Genomic DNA, 24,898 nt, shown 5'->3' on the forward strand with positions numbered 1-24,898 from the left:
GAGAAGATTTTAAAACTACCTGTGAAATTAAAGTATCCTTCAAATCAACAGATGAGTTTTGATCTTGCAGATACGATTTAACTTGGTGTGTTAAGTTGAGGTTTGAAAGTGAGGGGTGCTTACTTAGTCAGCAGATTTGGAAACGACTTTCATTGAGACCTATGATGTATTTTCCAGCTCTGGCTATTTTATCTCATGGGATTTTGAAGGGGGGGATTACATTCAGCATAGGTAAATGCAGAGTCCTGCCTGTGAGCTGGAATAATCCCTGTCAGCAGTATGGGTGGGAGGCTGCTACCTGTAGGGGAGGAGCTGGTGAGAACTGGAGAGCCTGTTTAATTGTGTCAGCAGAGCCCTTGTAAAGATGTGCAGCTCCACTGTGTTCTGTATGAGCAAGTCTGTAGCCAGCAGGTTCAGGGAAGTGATGAGGCTGGACCTGAGCTGGCAGTGTGCACTCAGAGCCCAGAAAGCCAGCCATATCCTGGGCTGCATCCAAAGCCCTGTGGGCTGCACAGGGAGGGGATTCTGCCCCTCTGCTCTGTTCCAGTGAGACCCACCTGCAGTGCTGCATCCAGCTCTGGGGTCCCAGCACAGGAAAGGCATTGATCTGTTGGAGTGACACCACCAAGGTCATTGGAGGGATGATGGAGCACCTCTCCTATGAGCAAAGGCTGGGAGAATTGGGATTGTTCAGCCTGGAGAAGAGAAGGCTGCTGCTAATTGCAGCCTTCCAGTACCTGAAGGGAACCCACAAGAAAGAGGGAGGAGGATTTTTTTACGAGGACATGCAGTTACAGGGCAAGGGGAATGGATTCAAATTGAGAGTAATGTGAGGGACAGCAGACACATCGTAACAAGGAAAAAGGACCACGAGGGCCAAATGCTGGGAGAGAGCCTACAGAGGTTGTGGACTGTCCATACTTAAGGTTATTAAACAATGCAGCTGGATGTGGCTCTGAGCAGCCTCCTCTCACTGACCTTGGTTTGAACAAGGGCTTGGACTAGTTGATCTCCAGAGGTCTCTTCCAGTTCAGGTTATTCTATGATTCTTTATGACCTTACACTTCTGTATAATCCACTGAAAATCGAATACAAATATTAGTATGATGGTGGAATGTGACCCTTCAAATGCCCTTATTTTTTCCAAAAGCTATAATGCAGTAAAGGTACCATGAAAAGTTCTTTGTTTGGTTCCCTTCCAGCTACTTTACTTTGAAAAGTTTTATGAAAAGCTTGTTCTGAAGTGATTAATTAGGATAGGTAATGATTTTCTTGAAATTCTAGAGGTTTGTTGTTTGTGCTGAAGCTTATCCTAAATTGAAATGGTGCTTGCCTTTTTTTTCATTTTAAAATGCTGGGTAATGTCTTGAGTCTGTAGAGGGGATGCTCAGGTTGCACATGACATCCAGCACAGAATGACTCTTAGATGCTGCTATTTTGCTAATTGATTTTTTTTTTTAAATATCTGTGGGCAATAGTGTATTATTATGAAAATACCTATTCTGTATTTTCTCTTACTAGCTCATTGAAACAGTAGTTATATTTAAATGGGTTTTTAATGAGCCATGTAGAAGAGTGAAGCTCAAGGAATAATAAGAATTTGGGTCTGGCATGGGGCTATTAAAGTCAGTTCAGTCACCAGAAAACCTACGAATTGGTTTTGTATTTAGTTTCTTTCATTTCTAAATAATAATTGGCTACTCCCTTGCTAGAGATTTTCCTGAATTTATGTTTTTTTTTTCCTTATAGTCATCTGTTCATTCACAAGCAACTTGTGTTTTGGGATGTTATGGAGTCTGAGGTGCCATTAGCTGAAATTTGATTTACTGCTGGGCCTTATTAAACAACTACTCCTCAGTTCTGCATTGTAACATGGACTGAGTAACACATAGACTGCTTTAGGTGTAAGTGGTTTTTGCCAACCCTCGAGACTTGCTATAGAGCTATGCTGGTATTCTCCTGCAGTGTCCCTCACCTGTGCTAGTTGCAGAGGATGTGTGTAGTCAGTTCTGTTGGTGCCTTGCTAGTTCACTGTACAGTCTTGCTTGAGACTGGAAACACCTTTTGCTGAGGAAAGGATGCCAGTGATGTTCATGTTTAAATTTTTTTGCCAGACTTCTCCATGTCCTCTTCCCTGGCACTTGCTGCATGTCTGAAAGCGTATGGTCATGATGTGAGAGGGTTGAAATCTCCCTCAGCAGCAGCCCATGGCTGTCACAGTGAGTGCAGGCAGAGCCCTACACAGTGGGACTGCAGGACAGGGCTGGGCTTAACCCTCTGGCATTGGAGGTTAAAGGAAATGCTAGAAGTAGCTACTTTAGTAGCTACTTTTCACAAAGCTCATTTAGATTTTAGGGTCTCAATTGTGCTATCAAAATTTATTTTCAAGGACCGTAAGTGCCCTGTGAAAAAGTTCAGTTATTAAGCATAAACTGAGAGCCAGAATCCCTGACAGCATTGATGCCTCACCAGAGGTGTGTGGTTGAGCTGCTCCATCACTTGGATGCAGTCTATGCTCTCTGTTCTGCTGGAGCCAGAAAAATGACATCCTGGGTGAAAGGCAGTTTTGTCCATGGATGGCCATCCTGCAGGAGAAGCTGTGCAGCATAAATGCCAGAAGACCACAGCAGCTGTGAAAGGGAAGACCACATCTGGAAGTTGTATAGACCAGGAGGGGAAGTGCAGGGTTCAGCCAGGGGAATCCAGACACTTTGGGTTACTCAGCAGATTAACTACTGAGCAATTGGCCATTGAACAGCCAGAACAGACTAGGAATGTTCTTGCATGAAATTATCTCCTAAGTGTCCTTCTGGTGAGAATAAACCAGATATCTAAAATGTTTCCTAAGAATCGAAAAAGGTGAGTAATTTCAGTTTCACTCAGTGTTAAAAAGAGAGGATAAGAAGTGTAGAGCCTCTGTGAGACCCAGAGGGTATGAAACTGGAGGATCAGTTGCTGTCTTTCCAGCAGGAGAATGGAGCTGTAATACTCACAGACATTAAAATAAATCTGAAATCATTGCTGGTGCCTACACATGAACCAGTATCAGATTCATCAATAAATAACACGAAAGAATTAGCAATTTTTCGACAAGTACTTAAGAATAAGAAAAAATTCAAGTGATCAAGTGACAGTCATATCATAGTGGTGGAAAAATGCAGCATAAGTTTCTAGCTTTATGAGTTTCTTTGGTGTGGAGGATGTCTGCTTTTGTGGTTTGGTTCTGAAGAGAGATTACTTGATTGGACTATTTGATAGTGATGAATTGGTTTATATGATAGTGGTACTTAATGAAAATGTAAACAGCCATTGCTGGTGGAAATAGTTTTTTAATCCAGTTAATTAACATTCTTAATCTAGTCTATTAATTAAGACTGCATATGTGTTTACTAATTTTTAATTACTTTAGAATAGAAGGAAATTGTAATAATTAATGTTGGAATGCAGACTGCTGCTGCTGTGTCAATATTAAAATAAATCAATCTTCTTGCCTTTTATTTATTTAAGTAAATATAACCTGGTTAGCATCATGTGTTGAGTCCCAGACAGAGCAATAGAGAAGCTCATCCTCTCTTTTAGAAAGAACAAGATGTTGGATTGTAATTAATTCAGAGCAACCTGGTGTTATAGAGGGCTGAATGCAGTCATAGGCTGGAATGCCTTCCTCCTACCCCAGAGCTAAAGGTACCTCAGTAAAACTTTGTTTTGATATCTCAGGCTGTGAAATAATTTTTTTATAAGGCATTTGGTTGATGAAGCTAACATATTTAGAAAAAAAAATATTATGTTACTCTCCATTGTCTGTCTGCTATGCTGCTATGGAAAGACTCTTTTATCTGTCAAAAGAGAAGAGCATCATGTCACTGGTTTTAAACTGTACTCCTATATTTTTTTGTTGTCAGAGGATAAGGATGGCAATAAAAAAATCCCTTACACCTCTTGAAATATACTAAAGATCACAAGTATGCTTTTACAGCTGGGATAATTGTTGAGTTTTACTGCATCTTTATTTCTAAAAAGAGAAAAAATGTTAGTGAAACACTGAATGCTGTTGCTTTTTAAAATAATTGTATCTTTTGTTGATGATGCACACAGACTTGCTTGTATTTATTAGGGTAGAGTTTAAAAAATATTTTAGTTTATACAGTTGACCATTTGAAGGTTTACTCTAATCCCTTTGCTGAAAGGGATTAACCTTCCATGATTTGTGATCTCAACAAAGCTACTGTCTTTATATCTGAATGTATTAATAAATATTTGAATCTTATTTTTTCTTGAAATAGTTATATACACATACCAAAATCTTATATTGTTCAAACTGATGACACTTCCTGTGCCATATTACTGTGACAAATGATGAAAATAAAATCTCCCACCTTTCAGTTACTTTTGCCATATTATAATAAGAAATGTAAGCACGCCGATCTAAATTAAGCATTTCATTTATTAAATTTGTTTTGGGATGACAAGGTGTTGTTTTTACTTGATTTTATTTCCTATTTGCAGATTTTTAGTTCAATGATTGAAAAATGCAGATAGTCCTTTTCCTCAGGTGATTGAAACTACTACCATATTATCATGTCTTTGATGCATTCAAGTTGAGGTCCCATGGAACATGGGGTGGACAAAATATATTATAATTAATTATTAACTGTTGTTGATATTATATTTGGTCTTTGGTGTGGGTTTCTCTTTCACAAAGAAAAATAAAATTAAACCAAATGGCACCAGTACTCACTGAATTTTGGTGGAAGTTCTTTTAAAGAGCTGATGGTGGTCTAGTATTGAACAACTAAGCTATTTTCTTTATTAATGCATTACTATAGTTTGTTCAGTCTTTCTGCTGTTCATTTCTGCATAAGAGTGGATTTTATGATGAGTTTCTCAGGTTACTGCAGGTGATGAGATCTAAAACTGAAGGACAGGGTACAGGAGGCACAGATATTGGAAATTATTGTGATTCTCGAAAGGTTAGGATAACTTCAGCCATTTATTTCTTATCTAAGGAGAAAAAGATCAACATGGAAGCAGTCTCCTGAGAGTAAAGATGATGTTTCCAGAAAAGATAGTCATCTTCATTTTCTATTCTCGTTATAAATCTGACATCTAAAGCCCAGCAAAATACCATAGGCTTACCGTTGACTTTGAGGCTGATAAAAACTAGTCTAGTAAAGTGTGCTCAATTTTTTTCCAAATTAAAAACATCTCTGTGGCCTTTAAACATGACTCATCACGAGTCATGTCGATGGCACAGAGCAGTGTTTATTGGTGTGGATTCCTGCAGCAAAGGATTCTTCATAGCTTCAGTGACCTGCTCCTATGGTTCCTTCCACGTTGTCTAAGGTGTCTCTGAATGTTTTTTGTTTTGTTTCTTGTTCTTGCAAGGACAGTAGTCAGGGTGTGATACTGCAGTGCAATTCCTCTCCTTGAATAATCTCCTTTGATTAAAATAAAAGGTGTCAAAGAAATTAGAGATAAATGCTTGATACCATAATAAAGTACAAGATATGTTGGCTGTCCTTGTTTCCTGTGAACTCATAATCTTGCAGAATGGCATACCAGGGTCTGGAAACCAAGATTCAAGAGTGTTTTTTTGTATTAAGACTTCCTGTCCCCAAGACTTGCTAGCTCGTTATGAGGACTGAGCTACTGTAGTCCAAATGGCTACTGTACCATCGTAGTGTTGTTCTACAGTGAACTTCCTAACCTGTATTCCTAATGCTAAATAGATTTGGAGAAATCTAACATGGCTTGTGTTTTTTCATGCTGAAAAAATGTTACAACTTGGTATGCCTTTTAATGGAACTGAAGCCTTTTGAAGGTTTGATGCTGTCAAAACTGTGAATACCTGCAAAAAATGATAAGATCAAAAGCTAAGCTTGAAATAAGAAACATTCATTTTTAGGTGTTCTGAAGTTATAGGTTGTAGACTGTCTGGAATAGGCAAAAAGCTGGAGGCAACTTAGAGTAGGAGATAACATATATAGAGATTTATGTGCACATACCTTTTTGCATATATGTAATATCCATAAAATACTTGCAGCTGCATGCATTGAATAATATTTTTCAATCAGACTCAAAGGAATAGAATGTAATTGGGGGATTTATCTTGATACATGACATGCGAAGGACAAAAAGATTTGATGTTTCATGCTAGGATTCTTAAATGCTTTGTTTGTCTTTTGTTGGAATACCTTACAGATCTTCACTTGTGGATTAATTTATTTTCAGTTGCTGGAGACTGGTAATTAGCTTGCTATAAAACAGTAAGAGAGTTATGAGTAAAGTTTTGGAAACATATTTTTGTAAGCATCGATATTTCACATTGTGTTAGAAAATTAAATTTCCAATACTCTTGAGCTACTGACATTTTGGTGTTGTCACGTCTCTTTTGTGTGTAGATTTCTCAAGCATAAAATAATGACTTTTATGGTAAAAACATGTTCCAGCTGTCTGCAGCTGCAGTCTGGTTTTCCTGTTGCTGCCTACCTTTCAGCTAGCACTGGAGAGAGCATGGTCCTTTATCCATTACCAGTTTCTTCTTTCTGTTTTTTGCATGCCTGAGCCTAAATTTGCATTAGGTATGGAATTATTGGCAGAAGTTTGCTATTCTCTGTAATTTCAAAATAACTTGTGAAAAGAGTAAATGCCTGAGAATATTTTTCAAAAACTGAATTCCCAAATGGTTTCAACTTGGACTTAGAGCTGCGGTTTTAAATTTTTTTACTGATGCTTATGTAAGTTAAATTTGAGTAAAGGGACTATTATTAAAATCTTTTGGCTAAGATGATGTTTGAAATTGCTTAAAAAAAAGAGAAAATTACCTCTGATGCCTTTTGGTTACATAAAGTTTTAGCTGTTGTGCTAACAGAATAAACAATTTGCAGAGACCAGCACAGGTTTAAGTTGATTTGCTCCATTTACCCTTCCAATTTGGACAGAAGAATGTAATGCTTTCTTGGAAATGTCTTTCAAATATTATATTATAGATTAATTTGCAGGCTGCAGAATGCTGCTATCCATAACACTTTTTTCTCGTCTTGAAAATTAAGTTCTAAAATGAAATGTGTATAAGAGCTGGTGTTACCTCTTTCAGTATGTTACCAAAGATAAATTGGGATAAATTATTTGTTTCAAATAAGTGCATAAAATCATGTATAGTGGAAAAAATATGTCAGGTTTATCAAAAATCGCTGTGATATTTTTCTTGCAGTGGTGAACACAGACGTAGTAAATATTTATTTAATTAGGGACTTGGCAAAGTTCTAAATGGGACTTGAGACTTCAAACTTTTCTTGGAGAAGTGATGGCAAACAGATACAGACTCCATAAACCTGACTAAAGAAACTTTGCAAGAGAAGCCCATAGCTGAAACTATAATAATAGATAATAGATTAATAGATGGAAGATTAATAGATGATGTCTGATTGTGATTACAACACATTGCACTTTATCTGTAGCTTTCAGTGTGTATCTATATAACTTCTTCTTGAATGTTTTTATTCAAGATAAAACTGTGATTTTGCTCATGATTTGACTCTATGGTAATGATGCATGTAGAGGTATCTAAACACAGATACTGAATTCCAGTGCACAGGCATCAATCCACACTTGGATAGTTTTTTGCATTTCTTGGTAAGATGAAGTGGTTTGCTGGGGAAGGTGCAACCCTTGCTTTCCCTTGGTGCCATTCTTTCTGTGGCCCACAGTGATAAGTTTTGTGTCCCATCAGAGCTGTTGACCCTTTGTAGTATCCAGTTAAGACTGTCTTTCCTTGGGCTGGTGATGTTGTGATCTGGGCGTTGATCAGAATCTCTGCTGATCTACACTTCTTGCTCTTTGGTGGGAAGAAATGATGAAATGCTGATCTGCAATGGCATTTTGATGGTGTTGAATTTTTTTTTTTTTAACAGTAGATTAAATTGTCATTTGCAGCTCGTGGCTGTGTTTGATGAGCAAGATCCTCACCATGGGGGTGATGGCACCAGCGCCAGCTCGACAGGCACGCAAAGTCCGGAGATTTTTGGCAGTGAGCTTGGCTCCAATGCAGCATCAGCCTTCCAGCCTTACCAAGCAACAAGTGAAATTGAGGTCACCCCATCAGTCCTTCGTGCAAGTGAGTAAATGTTCTCGGTATCTCAACATGTTTTGTCTAAATTTACAAAGATGCCAAATGCTGTTACCATCGATGCTGCTGGGAAAAAATGATTCATTATCTGTCCTTATCGAAAGCTGATCAGAACTGAGAAACTGCGTAAATGCTTCTTGCATGCAAGTAAACAAACCTGTTCTGTTTTAATAAATTATTTATAAATTGCTTTTAGGAGCCATAAGCTCCTTCTATGCTGCCAGTTTAAAATTGTCCTCACACTGAAAATCACAGCAATATCTCCAAATGTAGTTGCTGCATGGTGTAATTTTTGGTTTGCCAGTTTTGTTCCATTTAACGAACAAAATGGTAAAAAGAAACTAAAGATAGGAGCACTTTCTACTTAACCTGTCAATGTTGCTAGGTTATGCTGTCACCTTTCCATTAAAACACCTGCTAAAATATGCATTTACTGTGTTGGAAAAATACACTTTAAAAAGCAGAAACTACAGCCAGAAACATCCCTTTATTTTGCTTATTTCAATGTGGGGAACATTTGTTGGAAAACCACATAGCGAGAATTACTTTTTGAATTTCTTGCTCAGGCAGGTTCTTTGAATATTTGAGCTTGTTAAGAAGAAAAATTATGGAATGAAATTTACTGTGTAATTTTCATTGTTGTGAAAAGTACCATGCAAACAAGACAATGTGGATATGGCATCGTCTCCTTTTATGTGTAGTGTCTATCATTTTGCTCACTGAACTTTGGAAATAGGGACTCCACTCCAGAAAACTCTTAGCAGAAGTTAGTATTATCAGTAGTTTGATCTTTTACAGATACATTGTTTAAAACAACCGTATGTAATTTCTAAGAGATTGATTTTGTGTAGGTGTTTTTTAGTGGAAAAAATCTGTGTTTAAGCAGTCAGGGAAAATACGAATGGAAAAGTTACCACTCTGTTAAGTTTGAGGGGTTTTGTACCAGAATGTTTTCTGTAAAATTAAGGGAATAGCATTTAACAATTACCTTACATAGAGCTGAATGCGTGTCTTTTTAAGCTACTACTATGCTTCACTGCAACACAGAATTAAATTAGGGAAGGATTAATGGCAGAATAAAGAAGTATCCTGGAATTTCAGGACCCTTCCATTTTGCTGTCACTAGAGTATGTCACTGCTAAATGCACATCTCATTTCCATGCATAAGCCAAAAAACTGTCCTCCTTGGTTCTCATCTTAGCAGGGGTTAGAGCAGGCAAATGCATACACATTTTCTCCTTAGTGTGATTATCTGGTGTATTATACAATACATGAATTTTAGTGCATCAAAATCATATAGTACAGATAAAATTCAGTGTTGTATTGGACAGCTCACTTATCTTTGGTGTCATTCTGGAAAATACATAGAACACTTGGCTAGTTCAATGATTACTAAGATGACCAAAAAGGGGTTTGAGACCCTTCAGTACAAAGATCTTTAGAAATACAGAAGACTTCTGAAAATGTTGGTAAGGATTATAGCTCTTTGTCACACAAATAAAGTATGTGGAACAATTTGTAATAAATATGTTAACATAAATCAGAAATGTTCCCCTATCTATCTAATTCCTTTTTTAAATGTTGACAGATATATTTTGGTTTTGAATGTTTCAAACCACAGGCTTGGAATCCCAATGCAGTAATATTATCCTATATTAAACATACCTATTTCAGGAATTTCATTTAAATATACATTGAAAATGGAAATACTATCCTTATTGTATTTCCTTTATAACTTGTGAAGTGAAGCATAGCATACAAATGGTATTCTCAGTATTTCAAATAATTATCTTCTTACTGTGTAAGTTCTATTCAGCAAATAAAACCCATCCAGTTTTGCGGTAGATGCAGATCCTGATTATTACATGTTGACAAGGTCATATATCTATTAATTGGATTGGAGATGGGATACAAAATTGCTGTAATTATTGTAATTTTCCAGCTAATTGCAGGGTTGGTGGTGAATATTTTACTTCTAACAAATGAAAAACAGTATTCCGTCTGGAATTGGTTTATAGCATTTGAGACGTTTTGTTTTACCTCTCTGGTGCTTTTTGCGGCAAGGCGGGCTCTGCTCTGCAGCGCTCCCCGCAGTTTTGTGCCCTCGTGCTGCTGCTCACCTGCACCCTCTGCTCCCAGGCACGAGGCTGGGGCTCAAAGCCTGCTGAGATCCTCCTCTCTTTGTTCTGGTTGCCATGCTACTCCTTCTGTTTGTTTATAGATCACACCATCGCTCCTCTCCCAGCAAGGGAAAGGTTAGCTAGATCAGGTCCAGCTGGAAAAGTAATATTCATCTGGAGCCCCTCTTTTCCCATGCACAAACACAGCCTGTACTTTGCATGTTGGTGAGGGTGTGTGTGTGTCAAATTTAATCTTCTTGTATAAACATGGAAACAAAAATGAGGCTGGCCCATACCCTCTGTGTTGTTTTGCATGGTGAAAACACTATTCATGGATACAAGCAGTTGATTTATTTACGTTTCTTATCTAGCTCTTTCTTTTTTACTGCTTTTCTGTTACCCAAGTTAAACTTCTTCTTGTATTTCATCACTTCAGCTGCATCTTTTTTCTAAGCCTACAGTACACAAGGCTTTTTTTGTGTTGTGCCTGCGTGTTTTCTGGGAAGAGGTTGGAAGCTCACTGCAGAAGATTGTTAAAGCATACTGATGTTTATTCCCTGCTGAAATATAAACTGGAGGCGCAGGTGAAAATTGCCAAACCTAATGAGCAATTTGGCAGATAAGACAGGATGTCAGGCAGTGACAGTTCAGCAGCGGGTGCACTGCCTGTGAACCAAGTTGTTTGTTTCACAGTACTGCATTTAAATATTGTAAATAAAATCCCTTTTCAGCTTCATGAGATATTGTGAAAAGGGTCATCTCTTTGTCTTGTTTTCCTTTTAAATTATTTAGCTTGTTCAAGAACTAAGACCACCCTTGGTTATTTGTCTTGGTGTGATTATGTGTAACAAGTCTCTCTGAATATTTCAGCAGTTAGAGTGAAAAAACATTTTTAATACATAACATTATTTGGAAAACATAAGAGAGGTAGGGAAGTTTGGAGAACTGATGTTTTTTCCCTTAAGGGGAAAAAGAAGGTTTGCAGATCCTGTTTTTTCTTCAGCTGTTTAATGGAAAGGTATTTAGAAAATTAAGCCAGAATCTTCTCACATAGGCACATTATTGCTGGGGATAAAAAGCACAAGTTTTGGGAAGGAAAATGCCAGTTAGAAATAAGGAAAACCATTCTCACCTGGAGAGCCAAACAAGCTGCTCTGAGAAATTGTGGCATCTCCATGTGCTTGGAGATAGACAGAACTTGACTGAACATGGCCCTGAACTGCCTGGTCCACCTGGTCCTTTTTAGTGTGGACTGAGTAAACCAAATTACACCCAGAGATCTCACCCAACCTTTGTAATTCTGTGATTACAAATATAAGTAATAAAAGTAAACGATCTACTTCTCGAATCTATTGCTTTTGGAAGTGAATGATGTCCACAGTGACATATTTAGCAGACAGGTGTACAAGCATATTGTGCATGTACAGCTTCCCACCCTGGGTTGTATTGTACTGCTTCGTGCCACTGTGACATAAATCAGCTGCCTGTGCATTTTAGAAGACTCCTGCTTTTGCTTTCAGGATGTCTTGTAGGTGCCTCAGTTCTTTGAAAATGAGATCTGGGGTAATTGTAGGGTTCTCCTAAAGGGTCAGTATCTCCCAGAACACTGGCCAGAGGGCCTAAGAAAGGACTAAGATCTAGCTGGAATTGGTGCACTCCGGTGAATTATATGCTCAGGTGATCTGTATCATATATTTTAGCAGGACTCTCAACATCAATTTCATATTCTGGTCACGGAACCAGACCATGAAAAAAAAAAAGTTGAGATGAGAATATTGTGAAGTGAGTGCACAGCTGGCTGTGAAGATATACTAGAAGTGCAGAGAAGCAAAGAAATTGCTGCAACTTCACATCATTGTTTACCCAGCAGCATGGCTGTTGCTTTTAGGTTCCCTGTGTGCAAGTGTGCTCTTACCCTGCAATCAGCACAAGTTTATTCCTCTCAGGTAAGAGCATGCATGCAGACTTTGACTGGGAATTCGTTGCTATAATAAAGTTCCTGACCTTGCTTGCCTTTGAATTTGTGTCTCTCTCTGCTTTTTGAGTAGTTTTCCGTTGTTCAGTGACAAATTAGTAGGACATATCAGGTATAGTCTCTGAGGGCTCTCTTAGTTTAAGGACTGTTTAATATTTTAGTAAATCTGAACTGGAATATAAAGTATTGCATAAAAACCTAAGGTGGAGTTTCAGGCACTGTGTTTCAGTTCAGCATTGACTTTTGATACATTTATAAACTGTTTTGAAATCAGTGAGCCACTGAATCTGGGAAGAAAAAGGTAATTTGGATGGCAGTACTAATGAACAGTAAAGCCCACAACACTTTTGGAAAGATCCTGGAAATACGGTGCATTATTACCCTGCAGTCATATTTACGTGCTTCCACCAAAAGAGCAAAAGCAAAAGCTGTTGAGGGCTTGCTGCTGTGAGCAGGAAAGCTTAAACTGGAGTGACCAGTTGTGGTGCCAGCCTGGAGAATTTCTAAACAAGATGGAGAGAGTGAAAAGAGAGCAACAAGACTAAGTTACTTTGGAGACTATGATGAATTGGTAGGACTGGTTTATTTAGTTAAGGAAAGATAAAAACTGGTAGGATCCAAGTGTTCAAATGTGTTGATATTTTTCTCATTCTTCACAGCTGATAAGAGAAGGAGGGTTGGCATTTCCTGGGCAAAAGCCATTTTTTTGTAACCCATAGGGCTAGAAAACATGTTTACACCTCATATAGCAAGTCAGTATTTATGGGAATGGTTCAGAGGCAGGATCTGCATGCTGCTGAGCCCTGTGCTGTGCTCTGAGGCAAAAGGGCTGCTGGGGGCAGTCTGTCCTGTTCTGGCTAAGCCACTGGGTTTTTTGGTGATCTCAATGGTGAACCGTTTCTTTTGTCCATTGTAACAATGGGTATGTGTTAACAAATTTGAGTGTTCAAAACATCCAGTGCTAAGCAAACCATTTAAAGATGGGAGTGCATGAGTGTGTGACTTTCAAGTACAGTAATTTCACGATTACAAGCCGCACCTGATTATAAGCCGCACTTCCGGGGTGTGGGCAACGTTTCATTTTTCCTCCATATATAAGCCGCACCATATTGACTAAAATTTTGGTCCGAACCCAGAAGTGCGGCTTGTAATCCGGAGCAGCCAATAAATGGACAATGTTCTGAAAGTTGCCAACCAGCGAGAGAGAGCCCGTGGCACTCTGATTTGATACAAGTATTTATCTAGAGTCCCAAATGTATATTCTGAGAATTTATATGTAAATATTTATAAGGTAAAGACTTTGGTTTCATGGTTTGGAGCACTCCATGTTAGAGTGTTGGCAGAGAACTGCAGAGGTGAGTTCGTATTTGTTCCTGTCTCAAAAATTATGATAGTTTCAGCACTCTTTCCCACATATGGCCACTAGAAACTTTTTCATTCTTGTTTATGTCTGCTTGACTCCTAATTCAACTCTGAGTCATCTTTATGTATGGAAATAAAGATATTTTCAAATGTTGAAGAACTAAGGAATCAAGAGATTAGAAATGGAGAAAGAGAAAGATGAGTTCATCAAAACCCAGATGTTAGGAACTTTATCAGATTGAGTTATCTCTAGGATTAAATAGCTGATTACAAAATATACAGAAGGTCATCCACATTTATAATGAAAGATTAGGGCTTTTTTTACAGACAGTGCTTGCTGAAGTCAGGGGGAGGTTTCCTACTCTCTCCAGTGCGTTTTGGATCAGCTCAGCTTTCCACAGTGTATCTCCTTGGTCACCTTCATTGGTGTTCAGATGCCTGATGTTCCAGTGAAGTTCCAGGAATGGAATACAAAGGATTCCCCAACCATCATCCCCACTGCTACTCCCTTGTCAGGTTCTCTTAGGTTTCTTTTACTGTGTTGGATAGTACAAAAAGAGCCTTGAACTGAGGCTTGCACCTCAGCTGTTGGCATCTGAATAAGGAAGTTTTCTCCTGCATTGGAGTTTGAGAAGATTTAGCAGAGTCTGTTTCCTCACCTTCTGGTGCTCTCACCGTTCAGGAATTCTTATCGCATTTTATCCTTAAAGCTCTGCAAGGGATATGATTGTTAAAAGCCAGAGTTATTGAATCAAAAAATCAGTACCAGGTGCCACTTCCTTCCATGAGGCTAAATTTGATCTTTGTGCAGCACAGTTCTGACTTGAGTGATCTCCAGTTGGTGTTTTCTCCAAGTGTAGTGCTCTGCTGTTAATTTGGGAGTGTTGAGGAGTTTAAAAACCATGTGTTTTTGATGAGACTGTGACACGTTTGTAAAAACAAATGGATTTTAAACTGCTTAAGTTTCTAAATTAACCTTTAATATCTTCAATCTTCTTGGTATACCAGCAAGCAAAATACTGTTGCTTCTAGTAGGATTAAAAAAATCCCTGAAACCAATAAAGTAAAAAAATCTTAGAACTTATTGATTCTCTAGAGGAAACCTGAGTAATTATGGTGCATTTTAAGATATTATTCCATATGGTGAAGACTTCTATCTACAAGTACTAATAATGAGAAGTAATAAAAATACAGTATTGTATCTGATACCTGGTTAGAGGTATCAGATAGCTGGAGAATATAGAACAAGAGAGATAATAAGGAGCAGTTATGAAGATGTAAGTGTTGAATTTGAATAGTTTAAGAAGTCAGTCTTGGATATTAGTCTAAATTTGACATCTTAAATAGATTTAATGATCACTCGAACAACAAGCTATTATGGAAATCAGGGCTGTATTCTCAGAATATTTCAGTACTCATGTTGCGGTTGTTGGGTTTTATTTTCCCTTTCTTTAAATGAAAGGCAACTTTTTTCTTAATGGAACTTTATTTTTTGTGTATGCAAAAATATGATGTCATTTTATCCATTCAAACATTGCAGTGTAGCTGCTCCAGTCTGTAATATTGTGGTACCATGGGTTTAATATCACTGAGATAAAGCTGTATTTATTTAAAGGATTTGTCATCATACATATCAATAAGTATTATATCAGTAAGTGTAATAACTCTTAAAATAGATACCTTCTTGATTGCTCCTGTTTCTTGTAATTTCATTATAAGCAAATGAGGAGCACAGTGAAGGCAAAGAAACATGAATCTGAAATGAGTAGGGAATGCTTTCTCAGAATACAGACAACCATCCTGCGAAATTTTTTACTCTATGAAGGCATATGTACATACTACATTTTTTTACCCAACAGTTTCTAAAAACCTTGTGCAGTATTTTATAGATACCTGTTCTGAAATGTGATAAAACAATATGCTTAAAGGCATCCTTAACATCCAGAGCCACTAGTCTGCAACAGTAACTGGTATCCCAGTTGTACTTTGCTTTGCTTTGCTTTGAGGCAACAGGAATGGTCTTTGAAGTGTTATGAAAAGGGTGGGTAACTGACGTTATTTACTCACAAAAAATCTTTCAACAGGAGAGGATGCAAAGTTTATCAAATGTACTTAATTACTTACTTGGTCCTAAGCAGGCTGATCTTGTGGGATGGGTGGTTTAGGGCTGAATGAGGAGGGGTCTGTGCTGGGGAATCTGTGCTGCACTGTCTATGGTGCTACTCTGTGTTCAATGCTAGTGCATGTCCCTCCTCACAGAAAAACATAGATATTTTTGATCACAAACCCAATGTAGTAAGATATTACACTTAAATTATATCCTCTCTTAGGCAAAACTTTTACTTCAGTGTGAGAATTGTTGCTTACTTTTGTTCATAATTCACAAGGGATCTTCTTGCTCCCTTCCTTATTACATTTGCAGTGCATCAGCACACTATTTTATCTATTTTATTTTATTTATTTATTTTTTGGATGGGAATGTGTTTTGGAGATAGTCCATCTCTTCGAGTGATTACTGGAAAAAAGTTGCTTTAAATTCTGTGTCTTTTGACGTGTTCCTTTGAGGAGGAGGATGAGAGAGAGAGACAGATGGCTACTAGTTGAATAGGGTTGTTTTTTATTTACTGTCATGCCCTGAAAAGGACTGAAACATGATACTGAAATAAAGGAGTGGGTGAGAAATAACTTTCCATTAATTTATTGCCTTATTTCATACTTTAAACAAAGATAAAATTTGTTCTTTCTCCTACCCATCTCTTGCTGTAAATCTTAAATGAATTGAGTACAGTAATTTCATGATTATAAGCCGCACCTGATTGTAAGCCGCACTTTCGTTTGCAGGGAGGATGCTTGCACAACTTTCACAAAGTTGCCAATTAGTAACAGAATTGCGGGATTGCGGAGTTTAGTGGCTCGACTCGGGGCCGTGCAGCCTCGGATCGGCCCCGCTTTTCCCCCGCCGGGGCTGTGCAGGCTTGGATCGGCTCGGGACCGTGCGGTCTCGCACTTCTGGGTTGGCAAATTTCTGAACCTCATCAATATATTGACCGCTCCTGGGTGTAAGCCGCATTTCTGGGTTGGGAGCGAAATTTTAGTCAAAGTGGAGCGACTTATAATCGTGAAATTACTGTAATTAAGATGAGTGCCACCTTCGGAGTGCTGTGGGTTCATGTTAGGGGCAGATGAAGCATTCGGGGTGATAATAAAGTATATGTATTTAGAAGAACTTTCCTCTTTTTGACCCCTGGTACTGGATGCTGTGGAGGTGACAAGCTCTACTTCAGCCCATGGACCTGTTCTGAGCTGAGAACAAGGCACGAGCCCAGCATCTGCTCTCCTGCTGTCACAGCTTGGCCTGGCTCAGTGCAGCTCAGTGTCCTCTTGCTGCCTGGGCTGATGCCAGAGCTGGGCTGTTTGGGGTTGGAGTGGATGTGAGCTCGGGCTCTGTTCCAGGTCTGTGTTTCTAGGCTCTGTTATGCATTTAGGCAAGTCATTTTATCAATAGTTTTGGATTGACAGAAAGTAGAAATGATTGTATATGTAGACAGGGAGTTGGGGACCATGTGGGTTTGCAAACAAAAGCAAACAATGGTGCTTAGGTTAAGTTAAAATGTCACTACTGCTTGCATTCATACAGTAAATGATTGTACAAAGACACCAAGAACAAGCTTGCATTAGCTTCCAAATATTGTGCATGTGAGTCAGAAATGAGGCTCCTCAAAGCAAACTTAGATCAACCATTCAAACCTTATCCTGAGGCACTGGGTTTGATTCAGTTCTCAGTACAGCACTATTCATATTCACGACTCAGAGTAAAATTGGGCTCTTCTGGCAATTGCTGAGCAACAGCTGATTCAAAGCAGACATGATGGATGAGGTTACTACCAACAGACTTCAGGTTCTGCATCTGAGCTAAATGCTCAAGGCAACCCTGTTTCCCATTCTTGGGCACCTTTAGGGTGCGTTCACCTGACCTGTTTTACCACTTATTTCAGGGTGAAATGGACCATTGGCTGCACTGGATGCACTGGCTAATCTCTCTTGTTGGAAGAGAAATGGAGTTGACCAGTTCCAAAATACATGTCTGCAAATCTCGTTCTGCCTGTGATTTAACTCACATTGTGAAAATAATTTCTTACATGAAAGATTAAAAAAAAAAAAAATTATTATTAAGTAGGATGTTGCCTTTGTTGCCTTAAAAAGGTCATTTGCAAATTCGGAAGAGAATGAGTAAGTGGAATTTTACAAAGCAAACAGCTTCTCAGTTTTACTTACTGAGCAATTTTGCATTGCCCCATGAAATACAACCCTATACACCCCTACTTATACTTGGGGCATATATTTGGGTTGTGGACAGTATGTCATGAATGCAGAAAACCTCATGTTCAATTTTTTTTCAGAGTAAGACTGAGTTTGAGATACTTTGATGGAATTTAATGGTTAAACCAACAGTGCCATCTGCCTTGGGTCTGACACTGGTGTCTGGTCACTTTGTGGTGCTGGTCCCAAATGGGTGAACCTCCGCAAAGAGGTGGCTGTGCTTTTTCTTGCAATGAGTTCTCAGATGCTGAGGCATCATAGGTGCCATGTGGCACTGAAAGCCAGCCCAGATCTGGAGGAATAAACATGATGTGGAGTTAATGAGGTCTGAAGCATGTGAGTTGTTTTCACTGCTCTATGCAGTTGAGTGTCTCTGTACCCCATTCCCTGTGCAGGGTGTTACTGCCATCCTGCCTTTCCTGATGTTCAGGGTAACCTGGCTCCCTGTGGACTTGGGAAAGTTCTCTGTATACGTGCTCAGCCTCTGCAATGGGTGACTTTGTAAAGGAGCCCTCAAATACAGGCTATTAAAGTAAATGCACTTGCAAGTTTACAGACAGAATAATGATGAGCAACAACTGCTGAAACTCTTTTGAATGAAATAATGTTTGAAGCAATGCTAGCAGTTCTTTTTAGTAGATTATAAAAGAACAAAATTATATTCACCAGTTTCTAACAAGTTGGAAAATGGACACATGTGGCTTGTTAACCAGCCTTATATAATACACAAATAAGTGTTTCAGTGTTTTCAGTAAGTCCTGGCTTGATCTCTCTGCTTTTGGGCTTCTTGGAGGTTTTCTGCATATGAAAGCTTTCTCCACCAAATATAAAACTGACGTTACCTTCTTCTATTCCAACCCATTTTGAGCTCTGATGTTTAAGACTTTCATTAGATGACAGAGAGATTGTAGGTCAAACACTGACTGACTTTAACAATGATTTCCATCTGAAGGGTCTTATATAGTATAGTCTCTTCATGTTTTATTTAAAATTTTAGTTCAGCTCTTGACTCATGGAAAAATAAATAAAAATGAAGGTCTTACTGCAGTGAAAAAAACATGAAAGTGCTCTGTCAAATGAACTGCATGACATTTATCCATGGGAAATATCCATTAAGTGAGTGAATAAAGTTACTGCTCTAGCTTGACATAGTAGGCAATATTTCTGTGAGTATTGTACATGTAGATGATTTACCTCTACCTCTGTTTTAAGTTCACCTTTAAAGTAATAAAACACAAGTGGGCAAAGTCTTCCCGTAATCCTGCTTTCCCATAGCTCTTTGTTATGTTGCTTAAAACATAACATTACAGTGTAATAAGTATTTTCTGTTCTTCCACCCATAAAGGGTTGGGGGAAAATCTGTTTGCAGTTAGTGCTGGTACTGAGATATTATTTCAGGTTTGTGCTTCGGCGGTGACCGGGGGAGCAGGACGTGCAGCTGAAGGCTCGAGGAGAGGTCACTGCCAGGGTGCTGCTCCAGGAGCTCAAGGAGGAGAAGCCATGTGTAAGCAGCAAGGGAAGGAAGGAGGAGAAAACAGAACTTTTTAAAAACCTATCACCAAAAATTGAAGGATGAAAACGCTTCAGTGATACTGCAGCTGGGAATACTCATGGACACTTGTTTACTGCAGCTTGGTCTGCGTATTTCTTCTGTTAGCTGAAGAGTTTATCCCAAACTGTGTGTGCTGGCAGCTGCTGTGCAGTAGCGTGTCATGGTGGTAGCAAATCCAGAGAACTCATAGAAAATGGGGGTACCAAAGCAGTGTGTGCTTGAGCCATGTCCTCAGTGGTGCTGAGAGTGAGCAGCTGCCCTCCAAGGGTGCAGGCTCTGGGTTTGCTGTGCCCAGAGTGTGCCCCAGACCCCTGGCAGGGAAGCAGTGCTCAGGGCAGCGCGGGCTTTGCTGGGCTCAGACCCTTTGCTGGGCTCAGACCTTTTGCTGGGATTAGACCTTTTGCTGGGCTCAGACCTTTTGCTGGGCTCAGACCCTTTGCTGGGCTCAGACCCTTTTCTGGGCTGAGATCTTTGCTGAGCTCAGACCCTTTGTTAATCTCAGACCCTTTGCTGGCCTCAAGCCCCTTTGCTCGCCTCAGACTCCTTGCTGGGCTGAGATCTTTGCTGTCCTCAGACCCTTTGCTGTCCTCAGACCCTTTGCTGTCCTCAGACCCTTTGCTGAACTCAGACCCTTTGCTGGGCTCAGACCCTTTACTGGGCTCAGTCCCTGCAGTCCCTGCTGCAGCTCACAGCTGCTGGGTCCATACCCAGTGGAATGAGCTCCAGGACGAGAGCTGTGCCTGTGTGTGTGGCTTGACTGCTTTGTGGAAGTTCCATGTAGTTCCCCATGGCTGTCACTGCAGGGTAGATTGTAATGCAGCTGTTTATGTGCTGTTTGCCTGGGTGCCTGCTGGTGTTCGAGCCAGTTTCTAGGAGTCTTCATTCTGTGTTTTACCAGAGTGATTTCGTGCATGTGAATTTTTTGCATGGGATTGCTATTATGGGATGAGTTGAATATTAAATTACTCCTCAAACCCTGAAGGCAGTACATCAGCTCCACTCATCCTAAGCAATTTGTGCTATGCTGTATGTACCATATCCTAGGTTCAGTTTCTCAGTTTTCCCAGGGCTGGGATTTTGCTCCATTTGTTTCTATTTTTCTTTTTCAAAGTCGGAATGTTTTACTGAGGGTGAAAAATATTTTTAATGAAGTATTTTAATTTGCTCTTGTGTTATGGGCTTGTGTTCCGCCTCGCCCTCATCCAGGTTTTGCCAGATGTTTTAAATATCTTCTTAGTACATATGCTTTCAAGGTTTTTCTGCAAATCCAATTGTGTTTAACAGGCACTGAGTCCTTGTGAATCAGTGTTGTATTTTTCTCTACTTTATGCCTCCCAGATCTGACAGATGTCTTGAGTTCTAGGACAGCAGGTTTTCAGTGTTTTCTGTATGAAAGCAGTTAAGTTTGGTACATAGTTAGAATTTCCTCAGAAAGGAGCAGAGTTTCAGGCGTCTGTGGGAGGAAGGCATTTCATTGACCACATGTTTTTACAGCATTTAGTAAGTTTAGTAAATAATTAAATCCAATAATTCATCTTATGCTATATCAAAAGGGATGGCTTTTGTAAGGAAAAATGTATTTGTGGGGGTTTTTTTTTTGCATTTCCCCTCCTTTTTTTTTTTTTTTAATCTTTCCTTGGAAAAATTTCTTAAAGTCATACTTTTAGCTAGAGGGATGGTAATTTTCACTCATAGAATTCAGTTTTGTTTTCCTTTTGACCAGCCAAATTAAATACATTTGTTTCATTTTAGTCATAACTATTTTATTACTTTCACTGCAATGTAAACTGTTTGCTCTGTGTTTCCTTCCTTGATTTTTTCCCTCACTATTTTTTCTGTCATTTACTTGTAAGATACCTGAAGGGTCATTTTTAACGATGAAAAGTGAGGAAATGTCAAAGGTAGAGCTGCTGCTGAAGGCTCTTTGTGTGCTCAGGGCTTTCTGTCTGTGGTTATCAAGCTGCAGAATGTGAGATGCTCAGCACGTGTGATGGGATGAGGATTTAACCCAAGAGAAGGTTAGCTGGTGACTTGATGCTCCTTCCTTCTGTTTCTATTTGCCGACTTCCAGATTGAGAACCTGGTGCATCTGGGTTAACTTGATGCCTCATGGAAATTTTAGAAAGAAGAGGGTTCACTTTATATCAGCCTGTGATCAGAAACAGAAGGAAAATGAAAAATAGAAGGCATGAAGAATTCAAGACCAAAGATGCATGGATCAGAAAAGAGGAGGGGGGAGGGCAGGAAGAGGAGCTAGTGGCAGGGAATGCTTACCTCCCTGGGGACAAATAAAAATACATAACTGTTTCCGTGATGTTACTTTGCTGTATAAACAGTTACCCTAGGACCCATGTAAATGATCTATGACTATTAGAGAGAAAGTGAGTAGGTTGCTGCTGCCCTCCTGCTCACCCTTTTGCTTTGCAGAACTCTCTGTAGAACCTGAGACCTGGTCCATGCGAGAAACTGAAGAAACAAATCCCCAAAAAAGTTAAAGACACGAAAAGGAAGGATAATCCCACATGATTACACTCTTCTTATTTCTCAAGTGTTAATCACAAAATGAAAAATGGTAGTGTGCAATGTTAGATTTGTGTAAGTGCATGATGACATTTTGAATTACCTTTCCTGAAACACAAACTGTGGATTGTCTGACATAGAAGACATTCACTGAATTGTGGAGCTTTAAAAATGACAGTCCTGGGGCTTTGATGGATTCTCTGTCTCCCGAAGTCTTGAAATTAAAGTCAATATTTTTCTGTATTTCCAACAGAAGTTAAAAGACTAAATGCAGACATTATTGCATGGTGTACCTGGGCTTATATAGGTGTTTGACAGGATGATCACAGGGTGTCTTCAGGATCTGAGTTATGAGTCTTGTTTGGAGTCTCACAGTAGTGCTGCAGTGTGTGTAGCGAATGATTCTTTGCATACTTGGACCTAGGCTTTTCTCATTTGAAGATTCTTCTGTATTTGTTTTCTTAACATTTTATTTCTTTTTGGTGCAGTTTTTTCCAGCTGCACCCTCTCTCATTGTTTACATTGTCCATTCCAGCAAATTCTATAGGCTTCCCATCCTGTCTGCCACTGAAATCTGTATATACTGCTCCAATTATCCCTTGCTCCTGCAAACCCTCCAGCAGCCGGGTTTCCCATTTATCCATACCCTACATTTTGTTTGTAGGTGGAGTGTGTTCACTTGGTTAGGTATGTTTTGTCTAGCTTTGTTGTGTGTTTGATTTTTATAAGGATAAAAACAAGAAAATTAATTTTAATTTTTTTTTTTTTTGCATTTGTTTTTTTATTCAGCTCCTCCTTTGTTCAGAGGAAGTGCAGACTAAGGAGGATGGAAGCATCAGGTTGAGTCACCATAACCTGGGCTGGTCATGTTCTCCTGTGGAACTGGCTAGTGAATCACCCAGGAAACTGAGGCTGACAAAAATTCCAGATTAATTTTTAATGCTTTCTTGGCCTATTAACAGAAACTGATCTGTTTTGGCTCAGCTGAACAAAAAATTGATGTTTTGAGCCCTTTTCTTCCCAGAGTATTTATTCTCTTTACTGTACTTCATGACCAACTGCTGGCATAGCTGTATTACAAAAAATTCCTAAGACTGTATTTTGCAACAATGGCTTCAAGTGTGCTCTGACTTAATTAGTAGGAAAAACCAGCTTATATCTCTGGCTGTATTAGGGGCTTCACGCTGCTGTGTGTGACTGCTTATTGTTGAACATTTAATGCAGAAGACAGTGTACCTGACAGATGTGGGATTTTTTTTGAGAGAAAAATAGGTTAAATATGTAAGTCACCACATAAATGCTGAGTATGATTATAAAATGCAAAACTGATGATATAGAAATCTGTGAGGAGAGCCGTGCAAGACTGCCTGTGGGCCTAGGATTTTTTTCCTTTGCTTTTACAGCAAGAGACTAGAAATGCTTATGCAATATTAATTCAGGATATACAGCAAATTGGCATTTGGAAGCATTCAATTTTCCTCATAATTGTTCTCCATTCACTTGGCCGATTATCAGTAATTTCAGGGAATTAAAGATGCTCTTTTTAGAAGTTTCTAGTGAACTCTTTAGAATTGTCAAACAATAACAAACCTGCCACTTAGGCAGCAATTTTCCCTCTTGCTGTCCTCACACTGATGTTAGATTGTTGTGTGGAAGGGCTAGACAAGAAAACTGCCATGTAGTAAATCAGCAGGAAAATTTTTTTCAGCCTCATGCTGCTGAGTGAATTTTGATCCAAGAATTTTTGTGTTTGTTTTGTTCATGCAAAGACTTTAATCCTTCAGTTTGGGAACAGAGAGGTTGGTTTTCTTTGATAGCAAATCTGCTAAAGTGTATTTTGTTAAAGAACTTAGTATTATATTTTTGTGGATTAAGCTTGTTAAGCTTCAGTCATCTCTAGGTGAATCCCACTGGAATGCAATTCAAAGCGTGTGATGTCCATTCCTTTCCTTTTCTCTGCTGCAGTGTGAAAAGGGAAACAAAATAGTTAAAAACCTCTCCGAAAGGAGGTTGGGAAGTGCCATTTACTGAAAAGGTGGCACTTTGTCCTCTACTGAGTCTGTGTCACAGGACTTCCTAAAGCAGAAAGTGTGCACAGGGGCAAGAAGTGCAAAATGTCAGTGGTCAGAAAGGGACTGTTCTATGGTGATCTGTGACAGCGTGTTCCAGTGACCTGGTGGAGATACTATATTATGTACCTGCCTGCAGGTTTTGGATGTGCTGAGCATAATCATCTCTGTCTCATGATCTCTGCCTCTTCCTTTCTCCTGGAGTTGGCAGGCCAAGGGGCCAACATCCCTGTGCCAGCCAGGAGTGAGGAATGTGGACATCGGAATATGTGTGCTTGGGTAGTTTTGGCTCCCATTTCCAGCCCCGCTGAGATGTTACTGCTGAAGAGGAGCAGCAGAGCTCTCCAAGATGTTTAACTGCTTTTGTCCTCAGCTATGTGGAAACAGCAAAAATGTCTCTACATTTGATAGGTGGTTTTAGTCCGGCATTTGTATTTGAGATAACCCAGCTGCTTCTGAGGAACGTAAGAGCAGCCTTTCTTTGCACAAATGGTTTTGGTCATCTCAGAAAGAGCACATGCATCTGTTTGGTTTATTTAAATCTTCCCTAAATTAGAATTGCTGTAGTAATCACACAAAAAGGTACAATGATGGTTGTATTCCAAGATATGGTAAAAACTGAGGGGGCTTACTGAGGCTTGCTTGATGCTGGGCATGGAACAAGATGCAGCCCAATCTGTCACACTCTGGAGTGTTTTGTAATACCTGCAGCCAGGAGTTCTTCCTCCATGAGTGGTCTTTTGTCTTGCTGGCTTTTGCATGATAACCCCCCCCCACTTTTATTGAAAATATTCTGTTGTGGAGGGCGTGGAACACTCTCCATTATTAAGATTCAGGCTTCGTTTCCCACAT

At 39.3% G+C, this 24,898-nt stretch overlaps 1 protein-coding gene across 17 annotated transcripts in view; it reads left to right on the forward strand.

Moving 5' to 3' along the window:
* PARD3 (par-3 family cell polarity regulator) overlaps positions 1 to 24,898 on the forward strand; it is a 448,279-nt gene that overhangs the window by 142,800 nt on the left and 280,581 nt on the right. For all 17 annotated transcript variants that reach the window (XM_033067619.1, XM_033067689.1, XM_033067626.1 and 14 more), the window contains exon 3: positions 7,936 to 8,116. In XM_033067619.1, the coding sequence (XP_032923510.1) occupies positions 7,936 to 8,116 (181 nt within the window). The remainder of the gene's footprint in view (positions 1 to 7,935; positions 8,117 to 24,898) is intronic.

This window comes from Catharus ustulatus, chromosome 1, assembly GCF_009819885.2.
Source record: "Catharus ustulatus isolate bCatUst1 chromosome 1, bCatUst1.pri.v2, whole genome shotgun sequence".
Lineage (NCBI taxonomy): Eukaryota > Metazoa > Chordata > Aves > Passeriformes > Turdidae > Catharus > Catharus ustulatus.